Source organism: Phyllostomus hastatus, unplaced genomic scaffold (genome assembly GCF_019186645.2).
Source record: "Phyllostomus hastatus isolate PE091 unplaced genomic scaffold, TTU_PhHast_1.1 phas_scaffold_46, whole genome shotgun sequence".
In the NCBI taxonomy this organism is placed as follows: domain Eukaryota; kingdom Metazoa; phylum Chordata; class Mammalia; order Chiroptera; family Phyllostomidae; genus Phyllostomus; species Phyllostomus hastatus.
This window is the reverse complement of record NW_025334032.1, coordinates 24,050,753-24,073,635: the sequence shown is the minus strand read 5'-3', so window position 1 is coordinate 24,073,635 and position 22,883 is coordinate 24,050,753. Positions and strand designations below refer to the sequence as shown.

General features: G+C 51.0%; 1 protein-coding gene across 9 annotated transcripts in view; it reads right to left on the bottom strand.

The window, feature by feature from the left end:
• FGFR1 (fibroblast growth factor receptor 1) overlaps positions 1-22,310 on the bottom strand; it is a 47,346-nt gene extending 25,036 nt beyond the window's left edge. For 2 of the 9 annotated variants that reach the window (XM_045821322.1, XM_045821325.1), the window contains exons 1-2: positions 21,237-21,323; positions 13,679-13,857 (exon numbers count right to left, since the gene is read on the bottom strand). In XM_045821322.1, coding sequence (XP_045677278.1) covers positions 13,679-13,857; positions 21,237-21,286 — 229 coding nt within the window. In that variant the 5' untranslated portion in view covers positions 21,287-21,323. Of the gene's footprint in view, positions 1-13,678; positions 13,858-21,236; positions 21,325-21,847; positions 21,885-22,182 lie in introns of those variants that run through there. The other 7 variants (XM_045821324.1, XM_045821331.1, XM_045821329.1 and 4 more) reach the window with 5 other exon arrangements.
• Between the last annotated feature and the right edge of the window lie 573 nt (positions 22,311-22,883).

Below are 22,883 nucleotides of genomic sequence, written 5' to 3'. Positions count from 1 at the left end.
TGCAGGAGGCGGTCAGCCCGCTGGCCCAGGAACAGCAAAGGTGGATGCCCTGCGGCTAGGGGAAGGGGGCCTGAGCTCACAGTTCCTAGAAGTTTGTGTCACCGTTTCACATTTGGCACCAGGGGAATCCGGCCTTGGCGGATTCAGGGAACAGAGCCAACAAAACAGCTGGTGGTGGAGACAGCAACTCCTGCGTGACAACTGCCCCCCCTAGGACACAGTTTAGGGTGAATTAACATTTCCTGAGCAAACTTCTATGTGGAAGGAGCAGTCCCCAAGCAAAACAAAAACAAAAACGAAGGGGGGGCTACTCGCTCACTGTGATTTGAACCCAGGTCTGCGTGTTTGCATCTAGCCCTCCCTCCAGAACATGTACTGACCCTGGCATTTACATGGAATCACAGGGAGGAAAGCTGGTGGCTCTGGAGGCATTGAAACTGGACACCTGCAAGCTTCTAGGGCCACACTGGAGGGTCCAGGTTTGGGAAAAGAAGCTAGAGTGCCCCTGTTCAACAGTGGGAAACTCCCCCCAAAGAACCCCAAACCCAGTAAGGACCACTTGAATAGGCTGAAATTTAGGGGATCTAAATTTCAGGATGTGCAGGATGGGAGTCTTCTCCTGCCTTTACTAAAAATCACATCCTCAATTCAAATCAAAAACTGGCCACCAACTGTCACAACACACAGAAGTAAAAACATGTTCCACTAAGTTGTAAGGGAAAAGCTGGACAACTAGCTGAGAGAGAGAGAGAGAGAGAGAGAGAGAGAGAGAGAGAGAGTGTGTGTGTGTGTGTGTGTAGGGGTCCCGCTGCTAGAAGGGGAGTGCAGACCCGCCCACCACTGGCCGGGCGCCCAGGCCTCCCAGCCATGTGTCTGCAGCTGCGACCTGTCATGCACTTCCTGGTCTGGGTTCTGTAATGGAAAGATCATTAAGCGTGGGGGAGGGAGCAGAGTGAGATGAATCGATGAAAAGGTAACCCTGCAGCTCGCAGTCCGCTGTGCTCTAACCTTAAAGTCTGGTCAGGTTCCTTAAGGAAAAGGAATGCACTGCCCTCCCCCTACTTCACCCCCTACTAGGGCCTCGCCCAGCAGAGCTGGTTTGGGGAAGGAAACACCCCTAGCAGCTGGGCAGGAAGAAGTTGCTGCTCCCTAAACTTGCTGATGAATTATTAGAGGACTCAGCTGCTTCAGAATTTGCCTTTTGACCACTGCCCCCAGCCCCCACAAACCAAAATGGGTGCTTGGGCGCACAATTCACGAGGGCTCTCAGCACCCCAAGGTGCCTGCCATCTCCCCCTCCTGGCGAGTCCCATCAGTGCCATGGGGGTCTAGTCACGGAACTCTGTGTAAGGAGGGTCACTGTCCACTGCAGCCAAAGGAATAGGCTCTGCATAATTTTTTCTTTCCAGTGTTAAAGAGATGCTCCTTATTTTTTATACCCTGAGAATAAAGGCAGTAAACATCCTTTTAAAACACCCGGTAGGGGTGTGGAATGGCAGTTGCCAGGGGCTGGGGAAGGGGACAATGGGCAATTAGTGGACAGAGAGAGCTTTGGTTGGGAAGGTGAGCAAGTGATGAAGGTGGACAACAGCGACAGCCGCACAACGTGATGTGCTCACGCCACAGAACCGCACACTTAAAATCGGTGAAAATGGTCGCCCTGGCTGGTGAGGCTCAGTTGGTGGGAATGTCGTCCCATAACCAAAGGGCTGTGGGTTTGATTCCTGGTCAGGGCACATGCCTTACATGCAGGTCCGGTCCCCTCTGGGCATGTACAGTAGGCAACTTATTGATGCTTCTCTCTCACAGCAGTGTTCTTCTCTCTCCCCCTTCATCTCTACCTTCCTTTCTCTCTAAAGGCAATGAAAAAATGTCCTCAGATGAACATTAAAAAAATTTCTTTAATGGTGGAAATGGCCCTGGCTGGCGTGGCTTAGTGGATCGAGTGCCGGCCTGTGAACCAAAGGGTCACCAGTTCCATTCCCAGTCAAGGCACATGCCTGGGTTGCCAGTAGAGTGTGTATGAGAAGCAACCACACATAGATGTTTCCCTCCCTCTCTTCCCCTCTCTCTAAAAATAAATAAATAAAATCTTAAAAAATATTCCTAGGTATTTTTTAAAAATTGTGAAAATGGTCAATTTTATGCTATATACGTTTTATCGCAATAAAAATGGTATGGTAGCAGGCAGTGTTGGTTTTTTAAAGAGGTTCTTACTGGGTAAAATAAACTGTCAACCCTAGGTAGGTTCCCAAATATCGACTGGCCCATGAAATCTAACACTCTGGGGTCACTGGTCTGCTCCACAGATGTGCAGGATGGCAAGGATCTAGCGGATCCATCACCGTGCTACGCATTCACTCCCCTTCACTCTCTCCTTCACACCATGAAGGTGGAACATTTAGTACTCTTGTGTTTTAAGAAATTAAAAGAACATGGTTTAGGGATCTTTCTACCCGAGATGGCATGGCTGTGTGGTAGACAGCAGGTAGAAGCAGCAGGACCAAAGGCTTGCGGGGGAGTCAGGGCCAATGTCTCCACTGGGGGCTCCTTTGCTCAGACAACCTGGGCAATCTTGCATAATTAGGATCTTGGGGGAGAGACACCTACTCCGAGCAATGCCAACATTCCAGATGTCCGAAGGGATGCGAATGAGAGCCTAGTTTGAACTTCGTGTAGAAATCACTTAGTCCCAGACTCTGCTTGAGCCACAGGTGGTTCTAACCGGCTGGGTGCAGCAGAAAGGGCATCTGAGGAGGAATCCCTCAGCTGACTGGCCCTACCACTAACCATGTGACCCTGGGCAAGTCACCTCCCCACTCAGGCCTCAGTCTCCTCAGCTGTGAAATGGGAGGGCTGACTGACTTGGCCACCTCCAGCTCTAACCAATATTCCAAGTTTCAGCTGGGCCTTTGCAGTTGCACGTGACTCACTGTTATCCCCTTCTGACCCCAAGTAGCTAGCGCCAAGCTCCCTCTGGGGTGAAGGGAGCCAAGAGGGGTCTCCGTTTTGGTCACAGAGATCCAGACATCAGCGACCTTCAGTCACCGCTTCTCCTTGTTTCTTCTCTCTGGCCCGTTCTCACCAGGAGAAGCCTCAGACCGGAGGACGCAGAGTAGTCAACAGGCTGTAACTGGTGAACAGTGGAGCCCAGTTATTCGAGAAAGATTTATTTCACTGAGAACTGGCACGGTCAATAAATTTAAAAACGGATTGGGAGTCTGAGGGTAGGGAAGGGCAGACACAAAAGGAAGGCCGCTTCCAAACGCAGTCTTCAGGCAGTAATACAATCTTGATTGCCCAAGTAACGTCGATAACGACTTTGAATGCCGAAGGGAGAACTTCATTCAGTAGTTAGTCCAGGAACCTGACTCTTCTAAGGCTCAAAAGATAATTCCTAAAACCTAAGGAAAATAAACCTTAATTCCAAACGTAAACTCTGAAGTTTGACAATAAAAGAGCAGGGATTTCTGAATGCAATCAGACTCTTTCTAATTGGCTAGAGAGTTGATCAGCGTTCCACAGGCAGTGATAATTGACTTAAAGCCCCAGCAAGGCAGACGGAAGCGGTCCAGAAGAGGGTCTCCTACCTACCAAGGAAAGCTTTAGACCACCTTCCCACTCCCGGTCCTTCCTCCCTCCTCAACACCCCCAGGCACCCTTCCCATCTCCCTCCCTATTTTTGTCTTTCTCTTCCTAGACTCTCAGACAGGACCCCTTCCTCTCCTCTGAACTCTCCCAGCGCGGGAGCTCAGAGCTCAAAGTATTGGTATCAGACAGACCTGAGTCTGCACTCTAGCTTCATCATTTATTTGCTGTTTAACCTTGGCAGGCTTTTGTTTGAGCGACCTCTCTGGGTTAGTTTCCTAAACTGTTAAATGGAAATAATACCTACCTTATAGACTATTATTTTTTTTTGGTGGTGGTGGGGCATTCATTGATATGGGAGACTCTAAGTGCGGTTCCTGGGTGGGCAGCACATGCATCCGCTGGGAACTTGTAAGAACCACCGAACCACCAAGCCCAGGACCTGGAGCTCTGGGAGGGAATGCGGCGGTGGGTTTTAACAAGCCCGTCCGCTGACCTCCATGCAGTGAGGACTCAAGAGCCGCTGCATTCACCGGCATGGGCTCTATGTGCGGTGGCAGTAACTAGTTATCACCTATTTTCCTTACCTTCCTACGGAAAAGGATTCCATTAAAACTAGAAAGTTTACATGCCTTTGGAAAAAGAAAACGAATGCCCTCGTGGCTGTGTGCTCGCTGCGTGCATTCCCTTAGGGAAGAAGCGTCAAACCTCTGCCTTCACAGCTTGTGTCGCACATGCGCACACACACGCACACCACCAAAGCCCACAAACGGTGGCCCGTTTGTCCTTTCACTTGAGGGAAGAGGCCCTCTCTTCTGTCTTCACATGTTCTCATAACCTGGCTGCAAGTCCTTATTTGATGGAGTCTTTGGATGACACCACTTAAATGAGTCACTTATTGTATCTGCGCCGGTCTTGTAAGAGTCACGCTGGCCGGGGCTGGGCCTGAACCATGGTGAGGCTGGGGGAGGGATGGCATTTGTTCTGGGCCTCCCCTGCAGGAGGGGTCTTCAAGACTCTTGGTGCCCCCCCCCCCAAAAGGTCACACAGACAGTTACAGAAAAGAACTGGAAGAGATATTTACCAAACAACTTTCAATAAATGTATGTTTTATTCCTGGGACAAACTTCAGACAGTATACCCCAAATTATTATGTATTTCTTAAATCCTGCAATTATCCGTGACTAGCCCAACTACCTTGTAATATAATTTTTTAAAACACTAATTTTGTTAACTGTAAGCAAGAAGAAAAAGAGAATTTCAGGATCCTGCCACCACCCCTCTTAACATTTCTTTCTGTTTTCAAAATATAGATACTGGTAGCCTCAAAACAGTGCTAAGGGTACTGCCTCTCTGAACCTCCATCCATCAGACACTGTGGGACCACAGCCATTGTAGAGGTAGCTCTGGCTGGTGTGGCTCAGTGGATTGCCTGCTGGTTCGATTCCCAGTCAGGGCTCAGGCCTGGGTTGCAGGCCAGGTCCCCAGTGGGGGACACAAGAGAGGCAACCACACATTGATGTTTCTCTCCCTCGCTCTCTTTCTCCCTTCCTTCCCCTCTGTCTAAAAGTAAACAAATAAATAATCTTAAAAAAAAAAGCAATCTAAGTGGCCTCTGTGTCCTGGCAATCCTACCACATTCTAGAATAAGTGCGACCTGCCAGGAAAACACAGGTGTACCATCTGACGCTTTGAGAACCTCTGACCCTAGACCTTCTCCATGTAAGAGGTCTTGGCTACAGTGGAAAAGGTGGCCTCAATGGGGTTTTTGTTCAGTTGCTTATTCGAGGCTAGGAAACTCCTCTCCTTAGAACAGCTCACAGACCTATGGCGGATGCATCGCTTCGAAGTGAAGAGCAGCATGTCACACAAGAAAGGGCACAAGGCAAGCAGCAGCAGCAGCCCTTACCCCGGTCACACAGATGTACTTACCACCCTGGAAAGGGAAGTGAGATAAAGGGCACTGACTTAGCAATGTTTGAGCTGAAACGTCGGTTGGTCCAGTTGTGCGGAACCCAGTCTATGTGGGGACATGGTACGATGAACGAGAAAGAGCTCCATTGAAACCAGATCCAGCTGAGTCTGAATCTCAGTTCCACCTTCGCACCAACTGTATCACCCTCAACAAGTTACCTAACTTCTTGAACTTCAGTTGCGTCCTTCGATTATGGGGATAAACCGATGGCCATGGGATTGGTGTAAAGATACAAAAAAGTAAGGCAGGCAGAGTGTGAAGATATCATACAGAGTATTTATTAATAATTACTGTAAAAGACCTTTACTGGTATGACCTTTCTGGGGCAATCTGGCACTACTATGTAACCAACAGTTTCAGAATATAAGTGTCCTCGGATACATGGACAAGTTTTAGCTGTAAAAGTCTGTTCGCTCAAGTTCAAACTATTGAAAAGAACCTGAACACCCAGCAGTGGAGGACTGGCTAAGTAAATAGAGTCTACACACCTACACAATGGAATACTACATAGTTATTAAACACGATGAAAAAATTTTCTCTGCAATAAATACATGCTTAGGTTACAAATAAGTATATACCATACACATCCCAATTTTGTTATTTTTTAAAAAACTTTATTTATTTATTTTTAGAGACGGAAGGGAGGGAGACAGAGAGGTAGAGATAGAGAAACATCAATGTGTGGTTGCTGGGGGTCATGGCCTGCAACCCAGGCATGTACCCTGACTGGGAATTGAGCCTGCGACACTTTGGTTCGCAGCCCATGCTCAATCCACTGAGCTATGTCAGCCAGGGCCTATTTTTTAAAAGTTACATTTGTATAAATACAAGAATAAGAGTCTAAAGCAATATTCATAGCAGTGATCATTTTGGAATGATGGGAATATGAGGTTTTCTTTCCTTTCTTTACAAATCTGTATTTTCTAAATTTTCTCTGATGGACCTAGATTACATGTCAAAATGTCCATGTTTTAAAAGAGCAATAAAAAATCTTTTTTCTGATTGCACAGAACTTGGCTCTAGCGAGGGAAACAGCCAAGTGTTAAAAACTATATGTAAAGCACGGCAGGGTATAAAAAAGTGCTAGACTGAAAACTTAAACAGAACCAGGCGGGGAAAGGGAACAATTAGTGTGGAGACAAAGGAAGGCTTCACTGAGGGAGACAGCCCTAAGCTATGCCTTAAACTGACCCAAGCTAAACCTGAAGCTAAGAGTAGGAATTACCAAAAAAAGTGAAAGGATAGAAAAGGATAGAAGGGTAGGGATGGTCATTTCCAACTAAGGGACCAGGATGAACAATGGTTAGATAGGAATGTATATGTTGTATTCAAAAAAGGAGAAAGGAGGAGTTTGGTTTGGCCAGATTGGGGAGGAGTGAGATGGGCGGGGTTGGGCAGGGAGAGTGAGTGCAGCAACCAAACTCTGGGGGAGAAAACATCGTGAATGAATGGTAAAAGGAGCATTAGCCAGGGGCTAGGTTTGGATCCTGGAGAAAACCAAGGAAAGGCTAAACTCTAAATTCAAGTTCCTTTGTTGATTAAGTATTGAGGCTTCAGTGTTTGCTGGTTTTTTAACCTCTTTTCTTATCCAGGCTCATCTCCACTGAAGTCCACTCTGCCAAACTCCTTGACCCTCTCACCCACTTGAGGCTCAATGAGCCCACACATCCAGGGCCTGGGAAACACGGCCGCAGGCACCCAAACGGCAAGACCTGCTGCCCCAGCGTTCACCACCTCTCACACAATGCCCCCAGGAGGCTGGGCCGTGCCCCAAAGTGTGGGATGAGGAGGGAGCACTGAGTCTCCAGCTCCGTCGGAGCCAATCTTTCTCCGTGCCTGGATCTCAGTGGACAGAGACCCCTCACCCCAGCATTCCCCAGTCCACAGGGCACAACCCTTTAAATGAGGGCAGCGGGCACCTCATTCCTCCAGTGAAAAGGTAAGAGTCGTCATGAACCAAGACACAGGACAGGGGGACTCTGCAGGCAGGAGCACAATGTCTTGGTACCACCTGGTGGTCCCACGAAAAGACAGTAAACCTACTCTGAGGGGCTTCAGGCAAGTGTCGCCCTACTTGGCGTCATCAGCTGTAAGTCAGAGCAACACTACCCTCCATCCGCCCCAAGTTCAGGAGTAGCCTAAGGCTTCTCCTAAGAAGACCATTTGGGATTTACTCCAGGCCCTCAGGAGCCCAGGTAGAGCAGTTAGCTTTCGGCTCAGTCACGTGGGGCCTGGTGTGTGAGGTAAGGAGGCAGAGAGAAGACAGTGTTTACAGTTGAGTCTCCAGAATGAATAGAGAGGCCTGGGCAGCTGGACTGGGGAGACCAGGAGCGCCAGAGCAGCTGGACTTTCCCCAGTCAGCAGGGAAACAGTTGTCTCATTTCCAGGCTTTGGGGAAGGAAGGAAGAGGCAAAGGTGGTGTCTACAGGGTGAGCTGGAGCCCCCAGTGGCCCCAGAGGAATGAGACACTGTAAAAACAGGGCGCAGCTGCTGGTCAGGCTCTCTGACCCTGGACCTCACCCTCCCGGGATAATGACTCCCTGGGACTCATTTCTCCCAAGGCCATCCATCAGCGCCCCAGACACAAGCCATCACTCACTGCTTCTGCCGGACCAGGAGCAAGTACCCCGGCTGAGCCCTGCTGACCCACCTCCGTGCTGGGGCCACACCAGAAGAATGACACTCTTGCTCCGGTTCCTGCCACCCCAGACTCCAGGTAGTCACAGAAACCGGGTGACAGAATCCTGGCCCGATTCTTTGTTTGGGCTCCCTCCCCTCCCCCACCTATGGCAAGGGCTCTGGACAGCCATTTGTTCTTCCCTGAGAAATTCCTCCTCCCTGACTTCGGGGAGCTGGCTGGCAAAGCCAGAGTGGAAAATCAGTGGAGCTAATGGTGTAGCAATGCAGAAGCCAGAGCCAAGAACACAGCGCTGGAGTGGCTTTGCTGCACTTGCCCGGCCTGGTCAAGCACTCCTCCCTCACATTCTCTCACAAGCTGATCGCTGGCCTCCCTCCCCCCACCCTGCTGGGCTCAGCAAAACACTTGCAAACACGCCCGTTCAAAGGCACTCTAGTCACCCCTCTCTGGGGAGGAGGATATGGGACACAGCGGATCCTCGGATCCTCGGGGAAAGCGGGTGGCTCAGCACCAGGCAGATTTCTACAGTCCCGAACCCACAATCCTTGCTCTCCTGTGGGCCATCCGACATCACCTTTCGCTCCATGTAATTCCACTCGTCTTCTGGCAGAGGGTGAAGAAACTCCTCTTCAACATCCAGTGTGAACCAGAAGTAAACAGGTTCTTTCCACAAGAAGGAACTCTGCTGGGGCGGGGTGGGGAGGAGGACGCCCCTGCACGTGTCCCAGGGCAGCACTGGACACTGGTCCTCGGGCCACACCCATGGGCTGCAGCCAGCGGGGGTCACTGCCTGTCCAGGGCTGGCAGTGGAATACCTTCGAGCACCTATTTGAGGTGCATACCCTTTGGACCAAAGGCAGCTGTGGGACCCCCGGGGAGGGGCTTGCCTGGGGTGGCCAGGGCCCTATAACTTGAGGCCGGGGCGATGCCTCTGGCAGCACCGGCAGCCTCTCCCCCACGAGCGCAGGTTTCTGTGGACACAAAGACAAAGCCTGGCTTTGTGGCGCACGGCATCCAGGGATCCAGGGGGCTTGCAGCCAGAAATGGAAACTGCGGCTTTTCCATTAAGTGTAACCTCTCCCCCTTCAACGGGCCACCAGGCTCCTTCAAATCTGGAGAGGTGGGAGGAGCTGTAAAACCCCTGCCCATTAAATTGCTTATTAGTTGCAGATTTCCAAGCATGCTGGCAAGTGTTTTGAGACTGCAAGTCTCATACTGTCCCCTCAACCACAGGGTCTGGGGTGTTTAACCACATTATGCTAAAAAGGGGGCAGGACCCCCATTCCCAGTTGTGAGAAGTGGCCTTGTAAAGGGTTTACTTGCCTTTCCCCAGGACTTACTCTTAAAAAGAGAAAAATACACGGACACAACCCTCCTCAAGCTCAAAATGCCCTTTAAGTTGCTGCTTATCTGTTAAAGGGGCATTCCACCCGTGACCCGGCTTCGGTCTGACCACGATGCCTCCTCCCTCAAAGCCTCGTCTGAAACAAGCTGAGCCTCTCTAAGTTCCTGAACTAGAGAAGGGAAAGGAGAGGGAGGGAGGGAGGCTGGTTTTCCTGGAACCCTTATTAAAGCAACTTTCCAAAGACAGCCAGAAACTCCAGGCCCTCCCCACTCCCTCAGGAGCATTTGCAGACTGGGGGAGGGGTCCCCAACACACTTGCGCACGCACACATATACACACTCACTCACACCCACAGCAAAGCCTTCCTAAAGGGGAAAAGCTCTCAGTGTGAGCAAGGTTTTGGGTAGTTTGCTTTAAACTTTTGAACAAACTTTTTATGCACAGACTACAGTCTTTTCTGAGGACAACAGCAGCATTATTATTTAACAGTCAGCAGGGCCAGAGCTGCAGAACCGTACATCACGTTTATCTGTGAGATGCCGTCACTCACAAAGCAAGGAGATAGACTGTCTCTCGTGACTTTGCAGCAGTTCTCTGAAGACCACGGGGCACACGTTCTGCTACCACAAAGCTCAGGGGGGACGAGTTATGTGAAAGGGCCACACTAAGAGACGGACTTACACGCAGTCCCAGGGTCAAGCAGGGAACTGCTCCCCAGGTCCGCCCAAGAAACAAGCTCCTCACCACGTGCCGTCTCCTGTGGGCAATCAGGAAGCGGCGCCCACAACAACCACTTACTGCTCACTGACCATGTACCAGGCACTGTTCTAGGCGCTTTGCATACAGTCTCGTCTGATATTCACTATGATGTCAGCAACAGATGTTCATTATCAACATGCTACAGAGGCGCACAGGGGAACTTTCCCAAGAGCCAACAGTCAGGAAGAAGAAAACTTCCAGAGAAAACTTCTGCCCCCATGAAGTCTCGTACGCACATGTTCACAGGAGTTTTAGTGGGGACAGCCAACCTTGCTGACCACCTGACAGGCCCCCCACAGGTGTGCACACAGCTCCACCCCAAGCAAGCCCAGCACTGGCACCGGCACGGCGATCTGCAGTGACAGAACGTGGGCCGGTGCTGCCCGGAGTCAGCGCTGCACGGGGGCTCGAGGGGAGTCTGGGGGCTGGGGGCCATGAAAACGCTCCATGTCTCGATGCGGCTGGCAGTTAACATTTGTCAAAACACACTGAACTACTACCCAGTTAAAATTGGTCTATTTTACAGAATCTAAATTATACCTCAATTAAGTTGATGTTTAAGAAATGGCCGACTGACTCCAGTCTGCGCTGCTGCCCAGCCTCCAGAGGCCCCTCCACCTCCCCTCTTCCCTCCTTCCTGGTCCTGAGGCCTGTGCTTTGTTCTCATCAGGACCCTCAGCACCCTGGCTGCACCCTCCATCACGGCCGGCTTCCTTGCCCTGCCTGGACCCCACAGCCCGCAGCTTCAATACCCCCTCCACCCTCTCTCTCTACCACCACCTCTCCCCCTAAAATTCCAGGGCCTGCACCCTCGTACATCTCTTTCCTGCTTACAAGTGCCCATGCTATTCAATTTTTCCACCCTCCACTTTTGGGCTGCAAAAGAGTTTCTTAGAGAAAGGTCTTTTGTTTTGGGATTCTGGGGTTTTTTGGGTTTTTGTTTTTTTTTTTTTTGCTTTTTAGTACTTTAGGTTCCATATAAATTCATATTCTTCAACCTCACCCAAGCCCTCCTTGCTTTGGGGCTCTCTTTGGGGCTCGCCATCAGCACTGAGGCTGATCCAAATCTTCTCCTCTCCTCCCAAACCTCCCACCCTAACTCACTCCCTTCCTCTCACCTCACCTTGTGTGTGGGACTCTAGCCACCTGTGGCTGACACCCCGCCTGCTTAAGCCAACCCATAGATTCTATTTCTATAGCGTCTCTACTACTTTTTCCTTCCTTTACAATTTCAGGGCTCCTGCCCTAGTTTATACCCTCGTTTCCTTTAGCTAGACATGAAAAACAAACATCTCTCTTTCTGGAGATAGTAGTGGTAGCAGCTACTAACATTTTATATATAAGTGCTTTGTCTGGATTAGTTTACTTAATCCTTTATTGTTTTTCCCATTTTAAAGATATGCAAACTAGCCCTGGCAGGTGGGGCTCAGTTGGTTAGGCATCATCCCTGCAAAACAAAAGGTCGCTGGTTCAAGTCCTAGTCAGGGCACTTGCCTGGGTTACAGGCCTGGTTCCTGGTTGGGGGCATGTGAAAGGCAACCAATGTAACTCTCACACATTGTTGTTTCTCTCCCTCTCTTTCTCCCTCCATTCCCGTCTCTCTAAAAATAAATAAATAAAAACTTTTTAAGAAAAGATGAACAAACAAAGGCTTAGAGTCTCTGAGTGATTTACCAAAGCAAGTAATACAACTATTAAGTGGTGGAGCAAAATTCACACAGGCCCGTCTTCTTCCTCCCATCCAGCCAAACTGGGCTAACAGTTTTCTGAAAGCTGTATCACACTGCCACCTGCTCAAAACTTTTCAAGACTCCCTGTATCTACCCATTTAAGTATTTCCTTAGTAGGGAATTAAGGCCTTCGATGTGCTCATAACTCAGTCCAAGTTTTCTGAGCATTACTTTCCACAACTGCCTATCCAGTCACCAGATAAATCGTTCTCTGTACACCTTACACATCCTACCTACCTTGGTACTTTCGCTCATGCTATTCCACCTGGAACGTCCTTCGGCTCCCCCTTCCAAGCCCCGCCCATCCCTCTGGACCCATCTCAGACGCTCCCTGCTCCCCTTGTCCTCTGCATGCCTGCAGCATTTTGTTGTAACTGCACTGTGTGGTTTGAACATGGTCGACCTTGTATTTAGATGCCTCTGAACTCACCCCCTACCCCCACCAGACGGCGAACTCTCTGTGGGCAGAGACGGACGGTCCCATCCTGCTTTGGGTCCCTGGCACATCTAGCTCAGGTCTTGCCTTTAGTTCTGTTACTGAATGCAACATCAATCTGCCGGCTGCCGTCAGTGCACGTTCTTGAATGTTTCACACCCCCTTCCCCATCACTACACACGTGGACGAACATTCTCATTCATCACGTATCATTCGAATAGGTCCTGACAGCTGAGAATGACAGTCCTTCAAATGCAGCCACCAAGTCACGTGCACATAGGAGCCTCTCACCCACTGCCTGCCAACCTTCTCTATTTGTGTGACCAGCCGCTGAATCGCAAGCCACATACCCTTTGGCAGCAGAAAAGCCCAAACATTAGTTCTTAAAGACCCTTCCTTGAAAGCCACTAGGTATGCTGCACCTGTAACCTCCAGGAGGTAATTTTCCAGTTCCAGCAGATCCCACGCGCAGCAGGGCAAGTCCTTCCAGCAGCAGGGCAAGTCCTTCCCGTTACTAATGTAACAAGCTCTCTGCATTTCCAACAAGCTGTAGATCTCTCTCAGCTCCCGTGACCCATTACACTCCCTGGCACTCGATCTCTTCCAAATCTGTCCAGCAGCACGTACCGAAAGCAAACAGCTCAGCAAACCTCTAGGGCCTGTGAGATGTGGTCAACGAAGACAGAATGGCAAGCACGCAGCCGTGACTGCCGACCCCCACGGAAGATGTGTCTTTGGGACAATTCTGAAAGCCAGAAGTCTTTATCAAGCTCCCACATCCCTCAACACACTCTGTAGCCTGACATAAGTCCTAAACCCAGATTCATAGGTCAACCCTCACGCTGCCCACGGCATCATCCACCCCATTTCATTACTCATCTAGGTTAAGGAGCCGGCTCTTGGGTCCTAATCAAAAGTTCTTTTTTTAGAAGAGAAAAGCATAAAACCTCCCATAGCACGTCTCCTCTGGCAAATGGATGTCACCAGCCTTCATGACCCAACCTCTCATGAAGCTGGTTGTGTTTCTAACGAGGCCCTACCCGCCCGGGTATCTTGGGACTCTTTCCTACCAGAAAACAGACCTTTGCCCCTCCTGAGGTGGGGCTCGCCCAGTCGACCACGTCACCTCCAAGCACATGGCCTCCCTCCCGGCCCACCCTGTTTCTGAGGGCCAGAAATCCGGGCTGACTCTCAGCCCGGGACTTACCTTGTTCAGGCGAGGTCGGGGCCGGCCTGGCCGTGCAGAGTGTGGCTGTGACCAGCACAGCCCAGAAGAGGAGGCACTTCCAGCTCCACATCCCAGTTCTGCAGTTAGAGGTTGGCGATAAGGCTCCACACCTCCATGGAGACTCTGCCTTGAGCCTGATTCTCCTTCTCAAGCTGACTCTGTGGAAATGAAACAAACGCCTATGAGGATCTGCATGGGGGGTGGGGGCGGGGGGCGGCAGGAGCAAAGAGGAAAAGAAGGTAAAGCAGTCACGCAGCCACTCTGCTTAGAAGGGGGCTTGAAGCTGTAACTTACTCCTTAAAGCACAGCCAAGAGACCCGTGGTCCTGCCGCAATGCTAAATTCAAGGTTATAGGCCTCCCTTAGACAAAGGAGTGCTTTAATTCAGTTCTACGTGTATTTATTGAGTGAGGCTATGCACGAGCCTTGCTGGGATAATCATGAACTTCTGGGGCATAAGCGCCGAGATCCTTTGTGCTGGGAAAGCCAACAGCTTTAGGAAGGGCCCAGGTGGTTCTGCCACGTCCTGGGCAACGACTGCACAGAGTATGGCGGGACTGCAGGAGCCTTCACTCTCGTCCTGGCTGGGTGTCTTAGTTGGTTCGAGCGTTGTCCTGAGACACCAAGCTTGTGGGTTCGATCCCTGATGCCCGCCAGGGCACATACGAGAAGCTACCAATGAATACATAAATAAGTGGGACAACAAATTGGTATTTCCTTCTTTCCCCTTCTCTCTGTCTCTAAAATCAATCAATAAAATTTTTTTTTTAAATAAAAAGACTTCACTCCCTCCAGTGCAAAACCAACAGTTTGTTGCGGGGCAAAGAGAGAGGAAGAATCTCGGACTAAGCCAAGGACTAGGAATGAGATGCTGACTGTCTCTGGACCTACGCAGCGAGGAAGCTGAAAAGAGTGATCCCCAGGGTCCTCTCTTTTTATCTCGAAAACTATGCATCGCAGGGATCTCTGGTTCCATCAGCTTCCCTCAGGGAGAGAACACAACTCTCACCAGCTCCTTAAAAAGAGCCTCAGAGTGCGGAGCCATGAGGTGGGTCCAGTCCTCTCCTCCGCGCTGAAAGGTGACAGCTGATGTCCGTCCGACAGAAATAAATCGGTAAGTCAGAGTGGGCAAGGGGGGTGGGGTGGGGCAGTGGGGTGCTGAAGAGCCAACGGACTCTTGCTAGGCCTGATTCAAAGATGGCTCATATCAGCCCAAGTTAAAAGCACAGGCCCTTTACCCTCCTCAGGTCTGGAGGGCTAAAATTAAAGACAATACCTGGGGTCTTAAGGAACAAGGGATTGTTGCTGCTAAACATTTACCAAGTGATAAGACTTTCTGGGCACTGTTTGGGCAACATGGGGGTGACCACCCCCATCTTCCCGGTGGCTTTTGCCCTAAATACTCCAGGGCACTATCCAAGCTATTCAGAGAATCTGCTTCCCCGGAACATGCCCTAAAGTGGCGCCCCAGCCCTGCCTCCTCCGAGCCAGACAGGGCCCTGTGAGTGAGTCAGTCTCCGCTGGCAGAAACCCCCCAGAGTCCTGGCTTCATTCACACGCGCCTGCCAGTGGGAGTACGAATGCGCTACTACTAGCTCCCTCCCCAGGCTTTCCTAAAAATGCTTAATGATTTCAAATCAAAGGAGAAGTAATATTTCTCTTTTATTTTTCTAAATTTAGGAAAGGGACTAGAAGAGGGAGAGAGCGGAACAAATATTTACTGGATACCCACTACATGCCAAGCATGTACTAGGTAAAATCTGTAAGTATGAGACTTCATTTCTTCCTCGCCATAAACTTACAAGGGGTGGGGTGGAAACCATTTCCCCTTTTTGCCACGGGGACACTGAGACTCAAAGAGGGTAAGCACTTTGCCCAAGGACACGCAGCTGGTAAGCAACGAAACTCTTCGTCACCCAGGTTTTCAGAGGCTGCCGAATGGGGTGGGGGGAAGGAAATCAGGGGCTGCTCAAACCTGCCTCTATCTGATGCAAACTTATTTTCCCCAAAGGGCACCCCCTGTGCCACAGAGAAACCAAGTAGACAAGGACAGATCTGAGGTAATTCTGGGAATGCGAGCGCCTCGGTTCCCAATCCCATTGGTTGAAAGACCCTTGGAAGCAGCTCACAAATGTGTCATCTAGGACGTGGAATGGGGCATGACCCCTGGCCTGGGACAGAAGTGATGCTTGCCAGAGGACATCCCTAAACCACATTCCACATCTCAGTAATCCCAAAGATATGCCAAACCGATGCAGGCCTATCACCCAAAAAGGCACACTCAGCTAAGAACATAAGTCCCACAGGAGCCACTAGAGTAATGAATGACTTTTTAGTATCCAGCAGGAAAGGGTGGTGCCACCTTGAGAAGTTTAGCTTGTTTTCAAATGTAGCAGACAGGCAGCTTCCATCACCACCTGACCAGTCTGTCCCCAGAAAAGCCTGTCCACCTCCTCACAGACGTGGGTTGGCTGCAGACTGTTCAAGTTCAATGCACTTTGAATTAATCTTGTAGTTTCCCAGCAAAAGTCTCTTCTTCTGCTTCTCTGGGCCTCAAGTCCCACATCTGTAAACCAAAGGATATTAAGAAGACCCAGCCTCTGTCTGCCACCAACTCCTGGAATGAGAAGGTAAGTGGGCATACACCTCATTGCAGAAAACGCAGTGATGCAAACCACTAGTCCACACACTGCCTGGGAACCAGGGACTGCCACCTTCTCCTTTACCTCACCTTCTTCTCATTCAACTAATTCATGAATTCTTAAAATCCCCCCGAAACTGTCTCCTTCCTTCACTGCTGCACAGATGTGACCTGTCACCTCATAGGTGTACACAGCAGCTTCCTCAGAGACCCTGCAGTCAGCGCCACCATCAGTTTCTCCCAAATGTCAGGTCCCCTGGGACTGGCAACCCACTCTGTCTGGGTGCAGAGGTCCCCACTAGGGAATGGGGTGGGGGACACAGACACACACACCTCCGCTTTACCACTTGATGAAGGGGCTGAAGTACTTGCCTTGCATCCATCAAAGGTGGTTCTCAGGACCAATGGGCAGCACAAGTGAAAGTACCTGTTCTCTCCTCTCTCAGGACTAATTCAATGCAAGATGGGATGGTGGCTGGTGAGAAAGCAGGGGCTAGAATATACGAGCTGGCATTTCTATTGAATTCTAAGAGTAACGGTTTTATGACCATCAGATCTCCCTGTCCAAAAATGATGTAAGGAAAACTAGCTTACAAGTTCAGGGCCAAGTCTTTTTCTTTTGGTTTTCTGGAAAAAGTTAAGAAATTAATTCTTGCCCTTCCATTTATGACCCTACCACCCTGGGAGAGTCACTGAACCTTTCTGAGCCTCGGTTTCCCACTTGTTGGAGGGTGCTACAATTTTTGACTTGTCTACGGCACAGGTTACGAGGGTCAAAGGGGCACTTGCTTTCTTCTCTCTAAAGTCTTAACCAAATGTAAGGAATTATAAACACCGTACTTCAGGCCACTCCTTGGGAGCACTCTCAGGATGTTTTGGTAATTGGCAGCAGGAGGACACAAACTTTCTACCCTTGCAAAGGTATTTCTCACTTTCCACCTTCAAGCCCCACACTGTAGACACAGTGTCCTATACGGTGGCCGCGAGCCACTTGTGGCTACTGAGCACCTGAGACGTGGCTAGCGCGAACTGGGGTGTACTAGAAATGAAAAGAACAGATTCTGGAACCATGGTAATAAGAAAAAGTAAAGTACCTCAATAATTTTTATATTGATTACATGTTCAAATGATAATATTTTGAATGTATTGGGCTAAATTAAATATATTGTCAGAGTCAAAACAAACAAATGAGTTAATAAAAATTAATTCTGCCCTGACAGACGTGGCTCAGCTGGTGGGGTGTTGTCCCACAAAGAGGACAGTGGCCGGTTCAGTGTCCAGTCCAGGTCGCATATGAAAGGCAACCAATCCATGTTTCTCTCTCACATGGATGTTTCTCTCCCTCTCTTTCTCCCTCCCTGCTCCTCTCTCTAAAATAAATAAATATTAAATAAGTAAGTAAGTAAATCTCTCTGCTGGTTTCTTTTTACTTAATTCCTGGTGTGGTTACAAGTGGTTTGTGCTGTATTTCTACGGGCAGCACCACACTAGGCAACCTCTACACTCTGCACAAGTGCTTCTTTGCCTTCCCCTCCACCTTCCACGGGCCAAGCTTTCACATCCTCTGAGCCCCACCTCAAAAAGCCACAAGCCTTTCTTGGCCTTCTAGCTGAGGATCTCATCCGTCTGAATTTACAAAACACCATGGGACAGCAAGCTCCTTAACAGCAGGGTCTGTACCTGATTAGGCTTTGTTAGCAAAGCACCTAATATGTACACAGCAGATGCTGACACATTTGTTAACTGGATGAATAAATGAATGAAAGAAAGAAAGGCTGAAGGAAAAGACACTGACATAGATACTCACGTACAAAAGAGGTTGAGAACGCCAGAGAAAAGCCATAGTCAAGTAGTCCTTGTAGCCAGACAAGATCTATTTCAAAACTTAACAACTAGGACATTTTCTAAACTTTTCAATGCCTCAGAATTGAGGAAATAATACCGCAATATTACAGAACAAGACTGCTTAACAGAAACGGTCGCTTTTCCCAAAAGCGAGCATCCTCTGCTCCCTGTTGAGAGTGGCAGAGCAAGTACTCACTAAGCACCCGGATGAAGTTGTGCAGCTCAGCCTGCACAGTTTTAGTGGGGGCAAGGAAAACACTAACTTTAAAATGCTGAGTCCCTGTAAGAAGTACCCAAATGTCCTCGGGAGCGAGGTATATATAAAAAGTTAAGTGAAAAGATAATTAGCGAAACACTAACTGCTCCACTATATTCTAGGAAACTTTGCTACCGAAGACAGGATGGACGAGTGGATCTCCACCGTGTTCTTGGAGCTGCTTTCCTAGGTGAGGGCTGTTTACTTGGGGACCAAACATAGCTCCTTTAATTACAAGGGGCAATGGGGGTAAGGAGAGGATTTCTGTTTAAGGTAAATGCAACCTTAGAGGGAAAAGCAAATATCTTAGCTTGAGTCTGGTATTTAATCCTCTCTGGAAGCACCACAATCTTCTCTGAAGCTCTACATCTGGACCCCCACCAGTCCCTGGTGCATTCAGACCTTTTACAAAGCTCTTGGGAAAACAGACGCAAGACAAATTTCCCAAGAGGAAATTAAACTCAAGTGATGTGAGGCCTCTTCAGAACAAGATGTATGAATCAATTCTCTCCAGCGCCTTTTCCTCCAGCAGCAACAGGCTCCAACTTTCCTAGGAAGCTCTTAACTAACAGCCATTTTGATGAAAGAGATTAAAAAATGGAGGCAAGAAGAAAGCTTTCAGAGGAGCCCGCTGCTAAAACCCCAGGCTCACAGGAGCAAATCGCCTATTTTAGGAGTCTTGTTTCAGGTCAACACCCAAAACAAACAAAAAGCATACAACTCAAAGCAAAAACCCATGGATTTGCCTTGGTCCCCATGGCTGGAGTCAGCCTACTCGACGCTCAACTCCATCTTCCTGCCCTCTGGAGTCCAGAGAAGAAAGCTGGAAAGCCAGCCCAGGCTCACTGTGCAGGGAGGTGCCAACTCTCCCCCTCTCCCCCAGGAGGGGTGGGAGAACAGCATCTGCGAGGCTCCTTCTCTCTTTCTTCCTGAGCTTTTTGCTTTCCTTACTATTCTAGGGTGCCTGACGGAACTTTCTAGCATCCTCCATGGCCTGAGGCCAAGATAAAGAAGCACCCAAGACTGTCTACTTGGGAACCAAAGGAAGGAGTGCCCACTCTGGCCCAAATCCCATTTGTGAAAATGCCTCCAAGATAGGCATTTCTACCAGCATGATAAAGGCAGGCAGTGAAAGCACCCTCGTTCGAGTGGCTATCCGTGGGATGGCCCTCATTAAAAAGCTGACATTCGGCTATGACTAACAGTAAATGCAACAGATATGTCCCAGAGCTGGTCACTGGTGCAGTATACAACCATCCCAGCTGGAGCCAGGCTCCAGCAGCCTCCCTGTCCCCAAACACCTGCTGCTCCTCTGGGGTCAGCAGCAGCCCTGGAGCTTCTCCCAACCAAGTGGGGGGAAATATGTAAACAAGTCATTAAGTAAGCAGGCCACCAGGACAGAGGTCGACAGCGGCTCTCCCCCTCGCCCTCAGTCCCTGAAAGGAAGGGGGATGACCCAGGCTTGGGGGTTATTAGCCAGGCGGAGGCAGGTCCCACGGGGCCCTGCTGCATAGCTTTTCAGTGAGCCTCATAGAGAAAACCAGGAGACTCGGCCAACGGGGGAAAATGGCCATTTTCTGCTAAACAGTCTTAAGGCTGAAGTTCTACAATTTAGATGGTATTCCAAAAAAAGCGCTGGTCCGGAGGTGCAAAGGGCAGGGCACATCTGCGGAGGAAACAGTCACTTTAATTACCATGTCTAGAGAAAGTGCGATTTCATTACAGCCTCCAAAACTACCGCCCAAAGGAGAAACCAGAGAAGTGTTTTCAATTTGAAAGAGACTGGAAAGGAGAGGGTGAGAGAGAGAGACCAGCTCTCCCACAACTTTGGACCACAACGTGCTCTCCTACCTCGAAGGAAGTGCCAAAAAACCCTAACAATCTCCGCTTTCAAAATTGTAGCCATTATTTAAATGGAAAAAATGTCCCATTTTAGTTTCCGGGGTCTGAAGGCCAAATAACTGTTTAAAAACACAGGGAGCGCCTGTGGCTGCAACAATCCCCTCACCCAACCCCCTCCACGCCCCCGGCCGCTGCGCTCCTGGCTTGTTCCCAAGAGGATGGAAAAGGCGTGACGCCACCGACGGCACCGGAGACCGGACAGCGAGCTCCAGACAGGGTCAGATGCTCCCGTTGCCCCAGAGGTAACCGGAGGGACAAGAAGCAGTACTTTAGTACCAGCAACTTCCGTTGTCGGGGCCAATTCAGGGTCAGACCGATGACCAAAGAATCCACCTCCAGCAGCTGAGCCCTTCACAGGTGCCACCCCTAAAACCTTGACCCCCATCTTCTGCGATGCCTCTTTTCCGCACAATCTAGGAAGTAACACCACCATCAGATCCTAAATAACTTGGGATCCAGGGTAATTTTTTTCCTCCTCCTTAAATTCCAACGCCTCACCTCAAGTCTTAAGAAATTTTAAAGAGGGAGGTGGAAAGGACAAGTTGAAGAAGTCCAGTTTTAATTTGGGGGTTGGGAGAAGGGAGGAAAAGGGATGTTAATATGTGGTTGCGGGTGTGACCGTGTGTGGGGGTGAAGCCAAACCAGATGCGGCTGCTGCATCTGGAGAATGGGGGGAAATGCACTGGAGGAGAAAGATGCCGCAGAAATTTTTAAATGGGCTAACAGCTTCTGGGCCCAGAAAGGAGAAGCAGGCTTCACCCCTTCTCCCAAAGGTGTCTGGCTGCCTTCGCACGCTATGTGTTAAACGAATTCAATCTACGACGTCAATAAATTCCTCCACAAATGACAAATGAAGGTTCTGCTAGCCCCTCTTCTCCCGACCCCAAACCTTACCGGAGGAGAGCGGAAAGCAGAGGAGTCTGGCTGGGCCTGAGAAGCAACATGCATCACTGCCGAGTGAACTGCACCGGACAAAACCCTCGTCCCTTCCCCCACCTCCTAGAACCAGATTGGAACAGAACGTTCCCCTCCCCCAGACCCCAGCGAAGAGCTTAACCACCCGCTGGGCGCCCTCCCAGTCCCCAAACTTCTGACCCTTTCGGAGATGGACTAAGTGGAAGATAAGCCCCTCTGGAAAAGGGAATTCCTTTCTCGCTCCGCTAAAGCAGATTCAGCCATTTGGTGACGACATAGGAGTTAAAACCTATTCGGAGAGAAGCTCACTTACCCCCCACATCATTCCCTCTTCAGGCCCCCACCCACCCCCAACATCTACCCCAGAGTTTTCCGAGGTGATAGAGGATTTAGAAACACCCCAGATTTTTAGCCTTCCACCCAAAGCTACCTGCTGAATCGGGGTGAGTTCCCACGAGTGGACTAAAAAGAGACGGAGTGGAATGCAGCACACACACACCCCACCTCGCTGCTCACTCCCGCCCCCTCCCCAGTCCGAAGACATCGAGGGCCGCCGCTGCCTTCGCCCGACCGTCCCTCCCCGGACTCACCGCGGGGCCGCTGCGGGGGCCGCTGCGGCGGCCGCCGCCGGGCCAGCTCCCCGGTGCGAGTTGGCGGAAAAGTTGGGCGGCAGGAAGAGCGGCGGGACGAGCGCGGGCGGGGGGCGCAGAGGGCGACGCAAGCGGAGGGAACCCGGAGGAGACAAAAGGGGGGCGCAGAGCGCTGGGGAGGGAGCCGGGAGGTGGAGGGGGTGGGTAACTGGCGGACGGAGGCGCCCGACCGGACTCAGCCACGGCGGGGGAAGCGCGCAGCCAGGAGGCTCCAGCGCCGGGGGCCGCTCGGGATACCGAGTCCGCCCCGGATCTGGGGGCGCAGTGTCTCTTACCTCACTCGGCGCTGCGGTTCCGCCTCTGGAGAGTCCGCCGTGGCTTGTGCGGGCAGGCGGGCACCCCCGTCCCCTGCTCCGGCCCGCCGCCCCCGGGCTCCTGGCGGGGCCGCGAGAGCCCCGCGGCCGGCGCTGGACTCCCGGTGGCGCTCGGCGCCCGGCGCCTCCAGTCCGGGCGGGAACAATGGAGCCGAAGCTGGTGCCCCGGAGGCGGGGCAGGGGGAGGGCTCCGTCCGCCGCCTGGGGTCTCCAGACCCTGTGGCCCCCCTCTCCAGACCCGCGGCTGCTCACGCTTCTTGCAGCCCGGGCTCCATCTCTTTGGGGTGGGCCTGGCGCCGCGGCGTGCCCGACTGCAGTACTGGTACTGTGCGCCCTGTGGGGCGCCCCTCGGACCAGAGAAAAGTCTTCAGTCTCCGCTGCTTTCCAGCTGTGGCGCGGGCTCACCACAGGGGAAGGCGAGGTCGCCGCAATGCGCTAAGCAGAGTCTGGGTCCAGTCCGGACGTTGCCGCCCTGCTCCCCGCACAGCCCGGGCTCCTCCGCGCGCTGCGGCTGCACCGCAGTTCGAGCTCCCACTGGCCACCGCCGGCTGCCGAGGCCGCTGTACGAATGCCCGCAGGAGCGCTCCGAGCGCTGTGCGCCGGCAAGGCGCGAGGCTCGCTCTCTCACTCCCACCCCGCTCTGGTCCCACCCCCTCCTCCCC